Genomic DNA, 17,360 nt, shown 5'->3' on the forward strand with positions numbered 1-17,360 from the left:
AGGCATAAAATAATTCAATAAATGTTTACTGGCAAGTCTTGAAAAACTAGATGCAAAATTTTCTTCTTCTAATCCTTTAAAGATGTTCTACTCATTGTCAGACAAATAAGTGCCTTGCTAAATGCATCTTTTCGACCTAAGCAATCTTTTCCAAGCCCAGCTAACAGGGATTCATAAAGCATGGCTACATTTGATTCATGGGATGTGTCCCTGAAGAACTCACATAACTTCAAGACTGATTACCCCCAGGCTAAGGGAAAGGTGTGGGGAATGCAGCCTCAGAACATATAAATCTGCAGTCATTGTGTTCTATTTTTCTTTACTGTTGCTTTTTAATATCAGCATTCTCCCTAATATTTCTCAGCTGTAGCTCATAAATTGACAGCATGACCTATCACAGTGTGTTTTATCACATTTCTGTTCAAAAGTTACCGATTTTCAGGGTGTTTTTCAGCACCAGAATTAGAACACCTGGATGTTTTGAAAGACAGACTTAAATTGTAATAATCATTTTTAAGATAATATAAATATCATCAAAGTTCTTCAAGAAGTTTTTTTAAGTAGGCTCCATGCCCAATGTGGGGCTTGAACTCACAATCCTGAGACCAAAAGTCACATGCTCTACCAACTAAGCCAGGTGCCCAAAAGCAGTTCTATGAATAAAAAGTCCACATTAAAAGAAAAAAAAGTCTACATAATACTGCCAAGGGTTGGTAGGTATTTCTCTTTATAAGGGGCGCCTGGGTGGCTCAGTCGGTTAAGCGTCCGACTTTGGCTCAGGTCATGATCTTGCAGTTTGTGGGTTCATGCCCTGTGCTGGGCTCTGTGCTGACAGCTCAGAGCCTGGAGCCTGCTTCAGATGCTGTGTCTCCTTCTCTCTCTGCTCCTCCCCCACTCGCACTCTGTCTTTCCAAAATAAACATTAAAAAAAAACTTTATAAGAAAAGGTAATGCCACTGGGTATCAAAGCAGTTTGATTTTATTTATTTATTTATTTATTTATTTATTATAACAGCAACTTTTTTTTAAGTTCTTTTATTTTGAGAGAGAGACAGAGAGAGCGAGAGCACGCGCAGAAGGAGCAGAGAGAAAGAAAGAGAGGGAGAGAGAATTCCAAGCAGGCTCTGCACTGTCAGAACTGCAATGTGGGGCTTGAACCCACGAACTGTAAGATCTTGACCTGAGCAGAAACCAAGAGTGAGAAGTTTAACTGAGCCATCCAGGTGCCCCAAAGCATTTTGATAATTCAGCTGAACTGCTAGCTTAAAAATGGCATTGCTTGATACAGTGGGGGAATGGGTCCACTGAAATTTTGCACATCAAATGAAGCTTTTATTGATTTTATGTGTCATTAGTTGGAATTTACTTAATTTGCATATAATGGGATCACAGCATACTAGGAAATAAATGAGCAGGCTGCCTTCTCTTGTGCTCAGATCATAGAGGGAGCTGGTCCACAGAGAACTACACAGCATTACATGTACTGCCTGCGCTTACCCTGAAGGAAGATAGGTTCACGAGCTCTTGGAACTCAATCACAGTATCCTAAGATGGGAACACAACTCCAGGTTATGTATGTATGTACATGCATGTGTATTTGTATGTAACTGCAGAGAAACTGTCCAAGTGTTAAACTATCCCATTTCTTTGATTATTGAGGAATAATTGACATATAATGTTTCTCTTAGTTTCAAGTGCACAACATAGGAATTCAACAACTGTATATAATTCTCAATGCTCTCACCACCATGGTATGTATAGTAACCATCTGTCACCATACAAAGTTATTACAATATTATCTATAATATTATCGACTATGCTATATACTTGTCATTCCCATGACATATTTATAACTGGAAGTCTGTACCTCTTAATTCTCTTTGCCTACTATACCCATTCCTTCACCCACTTCCCTTCTGGCTATCAGTTTGTTCTGGGGTTTTAAAAGTCTATTTGTTCTTTTGATTCATTTAGTCATTCATGTTTTAGAGTCCACATATAAGTGAAATCATATGGCATTTATCTTTCTCTAATTTACTTTACTTAGCATAATACCCTATAGGTCCACCCATGTTGTTGCGAATGGCAAGATCTTACCTTTTCTTATGACTAGGACTCCATTGTATATATAATGCCACATCTTCTTTATCCATTCCTCTATGAATAGACACTTGGGTTGCTTGCACATCTTGGCTATTGTAAATAATGCTTCAATGAACATAGGGGTTCAGGTTATCTTTTTCAACTAGTGTTTTCATTTCCTTTGGTAAATACCCAATAGTGGACTTAATGGACCATATGCTATTTCTATTTTTAATTTTCTGAGGAACCTCCATATTGTTTGCACAGTCATTGCACCAATTTACATTCCCATCAAAAGGACAGGAAGGTTCCCTTTTCTCCACATCCTTGCCAACACTTGTATTTCTTGTTTTCCTGACTAGCCATTCTGAAAAGCATCCAGTGATATTCTCATTTTATTGTGGTCTTGGTTTGCATTTCTATGATGATTAGTGATGTTGAGCATCTTTTCATATGTCTGTTGGCTCTTTGTAGGTCTTCTTTGGAAAAAATGTCTATTCAGGTCCTCTGCATTTTTTTATCAGATGTTTTATTTTTTTAGTGTTAGCTTGTGTAAATTCTTTATATAGTTTGGATATTAACCCTTTATTAGATATATCATTTGTAATATCTTCTCCCATTCAGAAGACTGCTTTTAAACAATCCCATTTTTAAAAGACCTCATGTCATCCTTCAGTACTATATTCCAATTTTAATAATTTTTCTTGCTCTTCTGAAACATCACAGAACTTAGATTGTCTTTGTCAATGTCCTCTCCTTTGCCAGCACAAATATTCAAAATGTGGCCATAATCAAAACTCTTAATTTTTATTTATATGTGATACCCATTTACCACCTAAGTCATATCATGGCATCCCCAAAATGATGGACTACCTCTTTTCTCTTGGGTGGGCCCAAAATGGTGCCTGGAGACCAAAGGCCATAGTAGAATTGGCTATCTCCCCTTACCTCTAGATTCTGATGTGGTTCAAGGCAGGCCACTCCAGAGCTTAAGACAATCAAGGCCAAACAGATTCAAGAAGAGCTTTTTACCTTCCTCCACTTAAAAATTCAGACAGGGAGCTAGTACCAGGAGAGGGATTACCAAAGATAAAGATGACTTCCCCCACCCCCCTCCCCCACATAAGAAAGACCTCTCAGCAGGGCAAACACTTGCTTACCAAACATTTGCTCTCCCCATCTTCCTGTAAATTGTCTTCCTGCCCTCTGAAGTCCCTGACTCCTCCATCTACTCCTCTTTAACTCATGGTGGCATATAAACTTCAATTGCCTGTCAGAAAGCCTCTCATATCTTTGTGTGGCTCTCATACATATATAATTAAATTTGTTTTTCTCCTGTCAATCCGTCTTATGTCAATTTAATTATTAGGTCAGTCAGAGAACCTAGAAGGGAAAGAAGGGAAAAGTTTTCCTCCCCTACAATTCCCAGTGGCCTCAGCTAAAAAGACAAATGGCTTCACCTCCTTCCTAGCCTGTCCAACAAGTAAAACATACAGCTGCATGATTAACTGGCAACCTGGGTCACTGCAAACCAGGCACCTGTCAGAGAACACGACCCACAACTCCTTGCTGCTCGATATCTTCCGAAAGCTCAACTGAAAGAAACCATTTTTAGGAAAGTTTTCATAGATGGTGTCCACGCACTCGTCCAGATCAGAGTTCCCATGGTGTGTTTTGGCCTGCGGCGTGACTTCTGAACCCCGTACAGGGAGTTCTGTTATGGACTATGAGCCCAAACACCTCGTGGTGCATCTCTCCAGGTCTTCGGGACTCCATTCCACCCCACTCACACTTCAAGCCGGGACTCTGGAGGCGTCTGGCTACGTGACTCCTGTACCAGACAAAAGTTAGCATCCCTCAGGTAAGCCAGGTATCACAGAGTTGGTTACCTAGACCACACTGTTTCATTCTCTGGACAGACTGTGTTTAATGATGTGAACAAGCCTAGTAATTTTTTTTTAATTTGTAAAAGGATAATTGTCATGGACATTGCTAAGTATTTTATACTGAGTATTTTATGTATCCAGTGTTTATACTTTATATATTTTATTTATTTTATACTTATTTATATTTTATTTATTTTATATATACTCAGTATTTTATACTTTATAGATGGCGAAGTGACTGTTTTTGTTTTTCTTTAATCTGATGGACACTGTAGCGAACAGCCCTGCTTCTGTTTGCTTCCTCCTGTGCGAAAAATATGAAAGCCAAATCTGTGACCTACCTCTTGTAATGACTCAGGACATCCACTATTTTTCCTAATAGTATGGTCCCTAATACTAATACTCCCATTTATTATTTATCTTCTAGTATTACAAGCATTTTTGAGAAACACTTTGTTTTAGGAAGAATACATATTCATTCGCCACCTCTTTCTTAACTTTCCAAATAGTTTTGCCTAATATATATTAAAATCTGTACCTGACAGGTGCCAAGGCACCCTTTTCCCCCCTCACTTGCCAAGGCCAACCAGAGAAAGGTGCAAAAGGAGAGGGGAGGCCTGGGTGACCCACTGACCCCAGAGGTCCCACATTTCAGGAGGGCCACCCTCTCTGCCATGGCCTGGATCAAACTCCTAGGAAAAGACCCTGTGGACAAGCTCTCTGTCCTTGAACCACTCACCTCATCCACTGCACACCTCTCCTCCTTCCCCTTGGCTCAGCTCCTGCTGCTTCAGCCTCTGCTATCCACACTCGCCTCCACCCATTCCCATCATCACTTCTCTTCTCTCAGACACAGGCTGGTCTGCTCCCGTCACTCTATTCTGCCAGCCAACCCAGGCCTCGGTCTGCCTGGTCCATGTGTGTGCCTCCCCCCACCTCCATCCACCTGCTCCCAGCCTCACTGGGGAAGTTGAGACAGTGGTGAAATGGGCTTAGACTGCTCCAAACTCTTCCCTGCCCAGTCTTCTGCCCAGGGGTCCTCTCCTTGGCTCTAACCACAAAACCAGACTTCTTGGGCGCTGGCATCCTCATGCGGGCCCACTCAGGTCTCCACACAGCTCTTCTCATCAGCACTGTCTTTACATCCTCTGCACCCCTTCTCCTCCCTCACCTATCAAACGTGGGAATTCATGTCCTGCAAATATGAAAAGGAAGAGTCCCAAATTTACCTCAGAGACTAGATCTGAGGGGAGAGGCAGAAAAAGGGCAATGAACTGAGAAATGACAAGTGACAAAAATGTGGCTACATAATCTGAACCTAGTCCTGGAACACATCACCCCTGACAACTAGAGTAGTCTGGCCAATTCCAATCCCATCCACGTGGGATGGCTACTTAAGAAACATCAGTGTTGGGGCACTTGGGTGGCTCAGTCAGTTAAGCGTCTGACTTCAGCTCAGGTCATGATCTCTTAGTCTGTGAGTTCAAGCCCCACGTCAGGCTCTGCATCTCCCTCTCTCTCTGCCCTTCCCCTGCTCGTGTTCTAAGAGAGAGAAAGAGAGAGGAACAGAGAGACAGAAAGGAAGGAAGGAAGGAAGGAAGGAAGGAAGGAAAGAGGGAGGGAGGGAGGGAGGAAAAGAAAGAACAGAGGGAGGGAAGGAGGGAAAATCAATGTTTTAAAAAAGTGTCCATGTATCAAGCTTAGAGGGAGAATAATACATTAGTGAAGTTTCTAGTCTCCATCAGTGGCATGAGCAAGTATAATGGCAACTTGATTCAATACGAAAAAGTTATATTCATTGGTAAACTAACCATACATATATGCACTCTAATAAATAAGAATTAAAAGAAAAAATAAGTTTATAACAGATGTCAATTGAAATAAGGTGTGGGATGCCTGGCTGGTTTAGTCAGTAGAGCACACGACTCTGAATCTCAGGATCATGAGTTCCAACCCCTCATGTAGGCATGGAGCCTACAAAAGACAGACAGGAAGAAAGGAAGCAGGTGCACACATTCATATACGTGCATGAGTTTATCTACAAATGACTGGGTGTGACCTCATCCGTGTTAAGTTTATACACACGTACCTGTCTACTCTACATGCAGTATGATTTCCACAGTGAAGAAAAAAAAAAAAAAACCTTGCAATTTATTTACTTTTACTTGCTCTGGTACAGAAAACCCAAAATGTTCCTTCATAGGAAAATTGTTTATTGTGTTCCTATACATTTACAAAAACAAAATCGTGAAACAAAAACTAGAAAAGACAAGGGCCTTCAACTTATTATAAACCCAAACTAGTCCCAAAAGGGAATATGGTTTGGTTAAACACGTTCTGTAACAATTAAGTTTTAACTTCATGATCCATTGTCAACCCCGGTCATTTTGGCCTTGTTTACAACTGCCAGTAAACAACTGTTTACTCTCTGGGTTCCCCTTCCACGCGTCACTCTTGAACGTTGGCCAGCTCCGCATCAGCGGCTGCAGGGATCTATCATCACCACTTGGAATTCTGACCACATTCTCAAAGATCCTAATCAGCCCTTGCCTCCCTGCCTGCCATCAGAGCAAACTCGGTCAGCATCTTCTCCTGCAGTGACACAGGATTCTGAAGCTTGCCGGTCTACAGGTTCAAGTCATCTTTTTTCAGACACTGGAGTGAAAGAGAATGATGAGAAATACACACCAATGAGGTCTGGAAACAGGAAATACTGCTAACACTGTATGCACAGATGTGACGATACCAGTATCTCCAGGTTCCTTTTTATCTGCTCCTGGAATGAATCAATACAGTACATGATAACCTGAATTTCTTCCATCATCACAACTGATGGTGAAAATTGTAAAAGTCTGTCATCCGAAAATATTATAGATTTGAGGCCAGCTTTTTAAATCACCATAAGCTGATAAGCAGTCTTAACTCAATTCACTAGGTCTGACACACCAAAATCCTCTAAATTGTTAAATAAAGAAGGCGCCTGGGTGGCTCAGTTGGTTGAGCATCCAACTCCTGATTTGGGCATGATCCCAGGGTCATGGGATCGAGCCCCAGGTCAAGCTCCGCCCTGAGCGTGGAGCCTGCTCAAAATTCTCTCTCTACCTCTTCCCCTCTCTCCAGCTCATGCCCTCTCTAAAATAAAAAACTGAAAGGAAGGAAGGAAGGAAGGAAGGAAGGAAGGAAGGAAGGAAGGAAGGAAGGAAGGAAGGAAGAGAGAGGGGAGAGGGGTGCCTAAGTGGCTCAGTCGGTTAACTGTCCAACTTTGGCTCAGCTCATGATCTCACAGTTCGTGGGTTAGAGCCCCACGTCAGGCTCTGCGCTGAACTCTTGTTCAGAGCCTGGAGGCTGTTTCAGATTCTGTATTTCCCTCTTTCTCTGCCCCTTCCCGCTCACACTGTCTCTCTCTCAAAAATAAATAAATTTAAAAAAAAAAGAAAGAGAGAGAGAGAGATTACATGACTACAGGTCACTAGAGATCTGGACACCACAAAATAAAAGTGTAATAGCTGTCTTGTCAAAATGCTTTAAAAATTCAAATTATAAAGATACATTTCATATAGAAAACATTTCGAAGTGACTTAGCAGGTTTACTGTATATAATTGCCTAAGAAAAGAACCTTAAAATTTTTCAAGATATAATCAATACATGTTTGGGCAAATGTATGGCTTTTTAAAATGTTATTTAGGGGCACCTGGGTGGCTCAATCGGTTAAGTGTCCGACTTCAGCGCAGGTCATGATCTCGTGGTCCAGGAGTTTGAGCCCCACATCGGACTCTGTGCTGCCAGCTCAGAGCCTGGAGCCTGCTTCTGATTCTGTGATTCCCTCTCTCTGCCCCTACCTTGCTAGCACTCTGTCTCTCTCCCTCCCCCTCCCTCTCTCTTTCTCCCAAAAATAAATAAACATTAAAAAAAATTTTTAATAAATAAAATGTCATTTAATAAGGACCATATTCTAGGAGATTTAAAAAAAAAAAAAAACACCCCAGGGTTTGTCTTAGGGCTAAACACTTATTTCAGAAGAAAGAAAATACATACGGTCTCTAAAATCAGCTAATTACAACTACCTGCTAATCACTCCAAGTCCACTCAAATAATGTTTCTGAACAACTGTTATGTGGCCAGTCAGAGTTTAACACGGGATACAAGTATGAGTAAGATCACAAGTTATACTTCAATATTTCTCTGAGCACCTTCTTTTTATAAGTTTATTTATTTATTTTGAGAGAAAGAGGGAGAGCTCATGCGAGTGGGGGGAGGGGCAGAGAGAGAGAGAAAGAGAGACTCCCAAGCAGGCTCCATGCTGTCGGCGCAGGGGCTGTGAGATCATGACCTGAGCCGAGACTGAGAATCAGACTCTTAACATACTAAGCCACCCAGGCGCCCCAATCTTACACCTTTTTTGTTGAAGACTGAACACTTTAATTTGTTGTGTTTTTTTTACTTTGTTTTTTTTTTTTATTTCCAGAGCAAGAAAGACAGAGCACAAGTGGGGGAGGGGTAGAGAGAGAGGGAGACACAAGATCCGAAACAGGTTCCAGGCTCTGAGCTGTCAGCACAGAGCCTGACCCAGGACTTGAACTCACAAACCATGACATCATGACCTGGGCCAAAGTCGGACGCTTAACCAACTGAGCCACCCAGGTGCCCAGAAAACTAAACACTTTAAAGTATAAGGTGGCAACGGTGAAAATCAGATCCCTCTCCTCATAGGATATGCTTTGCTGCTGTTTTGTTTAGTGATTTTCTTGGGCTAATTCTGTAAAGTCTGTATTTTGTCATGTGCAGACACTGAAGTTTCTGCTCAGTTGCTTAGTGACAATGGAGCTAAACACTGCAGAGAGACTTCTTGAAATGCCCTGAACAAGTCTCCCACCCTTCACCAAGGGGCCCTATGTGTGTGCTGGGACATGCCTTCCAGGTAAACCGGTTTACTTTCTGCTTGTGCAGAGCCTCAAGGCCAGGGTGAGAAGAGGACTTTTTCAAGTATTTCCTGGGCATGTGTGCAGTCCTGCCCATGGGCATCGTCTTCTAGACCCCCAGAAATATATCAGAGCTTTTTGTAAGCCCCGTATAGCCATCTCATTCCAATACTTTCTTAAGTTTTTGGCCAACTTCTTACCTGCCCAGTGGACGTCACTGTCACAGGCAGTTGTGACATTCAACAATGGCTGCTGGCCGTTTTCAACAGAAACCCTAAGGAGAGGGCTTCACCGCTGTGTAGCCTCTGAGCCCGTCAAATACAGACAAGCCCTGTGAATAAGGCTTTCCCAGGAGCTTCCAGACACGCTTGTTTAAAGCTACTGCAGAGCAAGGGAGAGGGAGTGCAAACAGAGCAAGTTAAAACGCAGCACGTGCCTTGAATATACGCTCCTAGGATTACTGCAAGCCTATGGTTAATTTCCAGAGTTCTGAAAAGTTGATTTTAATCATTTTTGCCCTTGTTTTCATTGCTTTTACAGAGAAGTAACTTTCTAGATGTCCTTATTTTGCCATTCCAGAAGTGCTTCTTAATAGAAACTTGTTGGTACATGTATTTTGTTACAGAAAACTATGAGAGAATAGTCAACAAGAGACTTTCAAGGGGGGCAATACTTGGTCACAGAGTCAAATTCTGGGTACGAAATGAATAGAAATAAAGAAAAAAATGTAGAATTTCTATTATTTTTCAAATGGCTAACAAATGGTTATCAAATTACCATGATAGTGGGATTCTCTTTAAGTACATTTAAATGACGTTTACAATACACTGGAAATGATATCCTCGGCATTTATTTAAACCTCTAAACAACTGGGTGTAACAACATTACAGGTGCAAGAGGAACTTGGTTTTTCAATTCTTTTAGGGGTCACACAAACAAAATGCTTGACTACCGCTTTGAAATCAGCCTTCTGAAAATTACACGACAGCGACCTCATACACACATTCGGGAAACTCGGAAACTGTGACACCCAAGCCGAAAGTCTTCAGAGCATGGAGGAGCTCCACATCCCTCCTCTCCCCACCCCATCACCCACCGGGCCCAAAAGCAAAGGCTGTGTTTCAGCCAGGCTCCCCCCCTGCGGCCACAGTCCGATAAGAGGAAAACCAGTGGACAAAGGCTGAGTTGCAGGCTGACCGTCGCCCGCTTTACGCAACACCACACCTCAAATTAACCAAAGGTCTGCGTATCATTTCTTGATTAACTGGTAAATATATTTTTAAGTGAAAACTAAAAGGCTTTCTTAGTTTACTTTCTCTTTCTCAAATATTTTGAGACCTTTTCTCTACTCCATAAAAAAAGCCACTAAGTCCTATACGTAAAGGGAAGGCAATACAAAAATATTTTGTCAGCTTGTCGTAATTAGTATAGAAGCTACAAATAAGCTCGCTTAAGCACATCTGTCTTAACCCTCGATTTAGTTTATCCTCTCTTCTGTTATTTTAGTAGCTGAGACGGCTCCAAAGTGAGTAGCAAATCGAGTACATGGCGATTACATTCAATTAAACATGTTCTTATTCTTAGAGTGGGGTTTAAACACATGCTTTTACTCAGCCAAGCCACTCTATACAAATAAACAAGGAAGTTTTACATTAAAAAGAGAGAGAGAGCTCTCCAACCATATTTAACAACTTGGGCTTTTAACATTCCCTCAATCTATTGTTTACTCTCCTACACCTACTCTTCTTTCAGTTAAAACCCACAAGCTACCTAGCCTCAAGTTCAAACTAAATAGAAAGCTATAGGCTTTTATTTTACCTATTTTTTCTTTCTTTTCTGGCTCTAACATTCTGTTAGAAGAAAAGAAAATCTGTATCAATAATGACTCAAAAATAGAAAATTCATTTTTCCTTTTCTAACAGAGGCCATGTCAAGATCCAAAAGGACGAAGACCCGAATATGCCTGGTTTAGACAATCATATCGAAGCTCGCTTCAGCAGCACATATAGACTATCAGAATGAAGACAATGGGTGCTTAGTTTTGCCAGCATGTTTCTTAAAAATACCAAAGTTAAGGAACACCTGGGTGGCTCAGTCGGTAAAGCATCCAACTTTGGCTCAGATCATGATTTCCCGGTCTGAGTTCGAGCCCCGCGTCAGGCTCTGTGCTGACGGCTCAGACAGAGCCTGGAGCCTGCTTCAGATTCTGTGTCTCCTCCATTTCTGCCCCTCCACCTGCTCACACACTCTCTCTCAAAAATAAATAAACATTTTCAAAAATTTTAAAAAACAAACAAAATACAAAAGTTCCACTGAATAGAAATAAGGCAATCTCTTCATTCAAATTCTACAAACACAGCCTGAGCTCACATAGAACCCTTAAGGATTTGCCGAAGGTCATTCAGCTAGTATGCGGCCTTCCCTCCTCCACTCATACCCATACTGCAGACCAATCAATGAAGAGCATAAAACTACTTTATAACAAGAGGCAGTAAACAAGCTTTGTGTAACCAGATGATAGTAAGTCATTCTATAATTTGGAATAGTGTCTTATACAAAATTATAGAACAACTTACTGTGATCTGATTACCCAAAAGCTTATTCAAAATGTTCAACATTCGTATAAATCCTCAGACTTCCCTTAAAACTACATATAACAAAACTCAAGTTAAAGAATTAAGTGCTAGGGCACCCAGGTGGCTCAGTCAGTTAAGTGTCCGACTCTTGGTTTCAGCTCAGGTCATGATCTCTTGGTTCGTGGGTTCGAGCCCCGCAGCAGACTCTGCACAAGCAGTGCAGGCCCTGCTTGGGATTCTCTCTCTCCTTCTCTCTTTGCCACTCCCCTGCTCACTCACTCTCTCTAAACAAATAAATAAACTTGGAAGGAAGGATGGAAGGAAGGAAAAGAGAGAGAGAAAGAGAGAAAAAAGAAGTGCTTAAACCCAATTATGATATAAAGATTTCCTGGCCCCATCTCTGCACTCCTGACCCCATCTTTGCACTCCTGAAAAACAAAAAAAGACAGGCAATATGATAAATCTACTCTAGCGAACAGAGTTCTAAACTCAAAAAACAAACACACAAACCAGTCATGAGCAATAGTTTACTCTGTCATTAATGAGAATATAGCAATTTTCCTCGGAAAGAATGTAAAGAAACACACCATTCTATTGCTATAAAGACCACTGACCTAGGCAGCAGAAAAAGCACTGACAGAAGCCCAGCCTGTCTTGCCTGTCCCCTGTTTGGGTCAACAAATTAGGTCAAGATCCAACTCTCATAATTATTTAAGACTAGTGTATTTATAGGCGCCTAAGTTGCTCAGTCAGTTAAGTATCCAACTCTTTGATTTCAGTTCAGGTCATGATCTCACAATTTGTGTGTTGAAGCTCGTACATGGGGCTCTGTGCTGGCACTGTGGAGCCTGCTTGGGATTCTGTCTCCCTCTCTGTCTCTGCCCCTCCCCTGCTCACTATCTCTCTCAAAATAAATAAAAATAAACTTCAAAAAAAAGATTTGTGTTGAGGCGCCTGGGTGGCTCAGTCGGTTAAGTGTGTGACTTCAGCTCAGGTCACCATCTCACAGTTCATGAGTTGGAGCCCTGCATCAGGCTCTGTGCTGACAGCTCAGAGCCTGGAGCCTGCTTTGGATTCTGTGTCTCCCTCTCTCTCTGCCCCTCCCCCGCTCACACTCTGTCTCTCTCTTCCTCTCTCAAAACTAAACATTAAAAATTTTCTTAAAGGCTAGTGTATCTAAATCAATAAAATAGCAGCACACCATAGCTAAATTCATTTCTCTACCCTATATCCAAACCCCAAACTAAACTATAACCTCCAGTGCCTTGGTGGCTCAGTCAAATATCCCACTTCAGCTCAGGTCATGATCTCACAGTCTGTGGGTTCGAGCCCCATATCAGGCTCTGTGCTGACAGCTCAGAATTGGAGCCTGCTTCAGAGTCTGTGTCTCCCTCTCCTCTGCCCACTCATGCTGTCTCTCTCCATCTCTCAAAAACGAATAAACGTTAAAAAATTTTTTTAATAAAATAAAATAAATCCTTATACTCCTTGTTTTCCAAGTAACTTTTCTGCCCTATTGAGCTTCCCTAAAAAATACTTTCTGCCCCCTTGCCTTCCCCTCAAAATTAACCTGGGGAAATGCTGTATAGCGATCTCTCCCAGCCAGGCAGTCACTCTGCTGGGATGCAAGGAGAAAAGACAAAGCTTTTGCCTGGGGGCCACACTGATCTATTTCTGAAATGCTACATCAGCAACCAACACGCAAGTTACAGAATCTGTCGCAACAAGGAAAGACTTGTCAAAGGAGAGAGCATGTTTAAATTTTATACACCCCTCAATAAAAATAAAAACTAGACTCAAGAATCAGTCATGTCTGCATCCTGGCTCAGCAGTTCACTGTATATACATTCAACACAACCTGTAGTATGACTTGTTTTCAAGGCGCTATTTCATAAGATTTTCTACTGTGAAGGAAACTCAAAGTTATAGACCCCCATTGATATATGAAGCCAGGGAGGCCACTGTAACTACACATTCATCCCTTTTCCAATTACTTTGGTGGAACACAGATATAATTTTATAGTATGGCACTTTCAAAGACTCAAAACTATTCATTTCTAAACCAGAGGGAAAAAAATAATGTACCATTTATAAAGCTACCAAAAATCACTAGAAATTTCTTTGCTATAGGAGAATTTGTCAGAGCAATTGTAATTCTATTTATATTTTATAATAATCACATATTTTTATAATATAAATGCCCTCCATATTATATAAATTTGTTATTACATATATTTAACATATCATATTAATATATTTAATGTGTTATTAATAACTAAAATATTAAACATACATTATATACTAACTGAATTATAAGTATTTCCAAATCTGCAAAGAGAAAACAATTTCCAATTAATTCTTTAAAAATTCTTCCAAGACATCTTTACATCACTCACCTCATGGAACATTAAAAAATAAGTTGTAAGGAAAGCTAACTTAGTCCAAAGTCAAAAATTTCAAACCTGAGCATCTCGAAGATGAAGCTTATAAAGTGTTTTTAACCAACTAAAGCCCAAGAAAAACAATCATCCAATACAAGCATACTGATCTATTTCCATTCATATATAAACACTTATACCTATCAAGCATCATATGCCTACATAAGTTATTTTGATGAAATCCGTAATATAATTTGGTATATCCAAAATTCTTCAATATAATGTAAAATGCACCATCCAGAAGGGAAGTAAGAAAACAAATGAAAGTCATATGTAAGCCTTTCAAATGTTTTTCCAACAACACTTAACCTCTCACTCCACAGGACCCTAGAGGCAGGTAAAGGGAAAAAGCAGAAAGGCCCACAGTGAATCAAGGTACAAACTAAATGAGGCCTGATTACAGATACAGACACACACATGTGAATCAGGCCACACAACAGCCAAAAGCAAGGCTCTGTTATGAAAAAATGACTAAAATCACAGTGGAATCTGCTGCTATAATGAAACGTGGGGCCGGCATGATTCACAGATCACAAGAGAATAACCCCGAGGTTATTCTGCTCTAGTCACTGCTGAAAGAGCCCTCCGCAAGGCTTACCAGTCCTTCTTTGCGGCAGGGCCAGAGAGGCTCCTAGGAGCACCCTCCAGGAGGCGGGCCTGCCGGACAACAGTAGGCAAGCTGGGAAGATTCTCTTGGAAAATCTGTGCAGCACAACTCCTGGACCCAAACGTGGAAGAAACTAAAGGCTCACCCAATAAGGATTTTGGAAGAGTAACATTCACAGCAAACTCCGCAGGGGAAAGCCAAGGTCTGCCTTGGGATCTTCAACAAATCAGAGTGCATTCACCTCGGGGGCAGCAGCCACACTACCACTCAAGTTGAACCAAAAACCCAGCAGAAAACATTAAAACCCCCAAATCGTGACCCCATGATTTGTTTTTTCAAACAGCTCTACACTTGGTTTGCAAAGAGTTGATCACAAACAATATATCTATCGTATCATCTTTATTTTCTACAGATGAGAACATTTGAGCTGAGAAAAAAGTTCACATGGTCTTGCAAAATGCCAGATCTCAAGTTATGGCCTGCCTCTCAAATCTCACACTCTTTAGAGCAAGCACTGAGTTTGGGAACCTCTTCCAAATCACAGGCATCTGAGAGGCACAAGGGCTGACTGGATCAGCATGATGCATGGGGGTGCAAACAAACCTCCGTTCAACTGAGTGCTGTATCTTCATTTCATTAACATGCAAATATAATTTCAATCCAAGTGTCACAATGAGAAAAATAAGAACTTTCGTGACTTGGCATTTCAGTTTGTTATCACAATAAAATTAGGGGAGAGGGGCGCCTGGGTGGCTCAGTCGGTTAAGCATCTGACTTCTGCTCAGGTCATGATCTCGTGGCTCATCGGTTCAAGTCCTGCATCAGGCTCTGTGCTGACAGCTCAGAGCCTGGAGTCTGCTTTGGATTCGGGGTCTTCTTCTCCCTCTACCCCTCCCCTGCTCACGCTTGCTCGCTCTCCCTCTCTTTCAAAAACTGAATAAAAATTTAAAAAAGCAACAACACATGCCTTGTGACCAGTGATCCCACATCTTAGGACTTTAGCCTAAAGATGCTTATCACATCCTAGCTATGAGCGTGATCCATCAAGAACAGGAAGTGTGAGTTCAAATGTTCACAACCTCCACAATTCCAACACCAGGAAACCCTTCCGTCACAATGAGAAGGAATCAGATCCCCGTGAATGGAAAATGTATGAGCTAAGTGCTTCCTTGGTCAAGTGTTTTGTTTCACAAATTTAATTTCAGTTCAAGTACCCAAATGATAAGCATAAGGCCTTTTAAAACTAATATAAACAGCCCTATTGCTTCCCTGATGTTTTCATACTACTGGGTTTAAGTCCTCTACTTACAAGCTTGTTCATTATTTACACACATGTATGTGCATCAGTCAAGCTGGACCCAGTATCACACAGGGCCAAACTGTGGCACTGGGGTCAGGCCCATCTCTCTAACCCAAACATGCCTTTTCTGCAGAAAGGGAAAGAGGCCCTCCCTGGAGCTCAGTGTTCTCATCCTCAAAGCAGATTCCCGACTGCTGGGTGCTGTGTCCGGCCCCCAGAAAGCACTCAATAAATTAGGGCAGTTGTGGGATCATCGTTGTTCCCATACCTGGAACCGCTTCTCCTTTCTGTGGATTTTACGGCCTCTGCAGCCCCAACACACCCCCCACCCGGGAATCTTACCTGACTTGCTCAGTACTGCAGGCCATTACCTGCACATCTAACACGAAATGCCTAACACAGAGGAGCTGTATCACTGCAGATCTACCAATGCCGCAGCACATAGGCAGTGCCCAGGAAGAGATCTGAGGGGCTGGAACCCACTGGGGATAGTTCCTGGAGCTGCCCTGTTTGTTAGATGGACGCATTTCTGTCTCATCCACAAAGACACTTCCTGTTTCCCAATGCCAGCCTCCCTCCATGGCTCCTGGCAGCACTGGGCCTGTTCAGCAACAACCATCTCGAACCATCTTAGGCTCAGCCTCTCAGATTACAAACGGCACATGCTGCCAATCAAAAATAGTCAGAACTTGATCCTGTACGTTCCCCAGGGTCCACTTCTGCCCAGACACTTGGATTTGTCAGGCGTGTGTATGTCAGAAGCACTGTCACTTTAATAAGAAGTTGTAATATAATGGAGTTCTACTAAATATTCTACTGAATATTATACACACACTTAGGAGTGCTCATTTGGAAATCTAAAACAGAGTTTGTGATTCAGTTTCAACATTAGTGTCAAAAGGCTCTCCTGAGATACATTTATGACCTGAAAGGTCGTGATCTGAAGTATCATCAAACTTATACTCATCTCTAGGGAAAAATGTACATTTTAAATTTGGCAAATAACTCCCTTACTTATATGAACAATTTGATATCCTGCTAATATTTGCCTAAACTTACCCTTTTTATCAGTTTCATAAAGGCTTATGACTTAAGACAACCTATTTCTAATAAGTTTCTGACAAAACAAAAAATAGAAACTCTGAATTATGACACGGTCTTTCGCTACCAGACTACCTATAACTGCTACTACAGGGGTAACATGATCTGAACTGCAAAATATTTTGAGGAGATCCAGAAGGCGCCACTGCGGCCTAAAACTTATTTTCAGCTACAGGCATTTGAGTTCCTGCAATCTCCTATCTGCCTAAAAGCAGAGCTTCTCAAAGAACTCAACTGACTTAAGTTCCCTCCCTAGGAGCAATCAGGGAACACGGACTCAGATCACCAGAGAGAAGTATCCACACCACACCTAAGCAGACATTGTCACAAAACTATCACATCTCCCATCCATTCTCTAAGGGCCCACTTGTCTTTCCAGAAAGTTATTTCTTTTCCTATAGGTGCTCTTTTTCTTTTCCTCTTCTCTCATTTGTTTTCCCATGAGTGTCC

General features: G+C 41.5%; 1 protein-coding gene across 1 annotated transcript in view; it reads right to left on the reverse strand.

Annotated features, from left to right (window-relative positions):
* The window catches only part of HECA (hdc homolog, cell cycle regulator), a 37,093-nt gene extending 20,703 nt beyond the window's left edge, over positions 1 to 16,390 (reverse strand). The window contains exons 1-3 of the mRNA XM_077776163.1: positions 16,152 to 16,390; positions 14,501 to 14,620; positions 9,089 to 9,162 (exon numbers count right to left, since the gene is read on the reverse strand). Of these exons, the coding sequence (XP_077632289.1) occupies positions 9,089 to 9,162; positions 14,501 to 14,620; positions 16,152 to 16,390 (433 nt within the window). The remainder of the gene's footprint in view (positions 1 to 9,088; positions 9,163 to 14,500; positions 14,621 to 16,151) is intronic.
* Positions 16,391 to 17,360: the final 970 nt, after the last annotated feature.

The sequence above is a fragment of the Crocuta crocuta genome, unplaced genomic scaffold, assembly GCF_008692635.1.
Source record: "Crocuta crocuta isolate KB4526 unplaced genomic scaffold, BGI_CrCroc_1.0 scaffold25, whole genome shotgun sequence".
In the NCBI taxonomy this organism is placed as follows: Eukaryota; Metazoa; Chordata; class Mammalia; order Carnivora; family Hyaenidae; genus Crocuta; species Crocuta crocuta.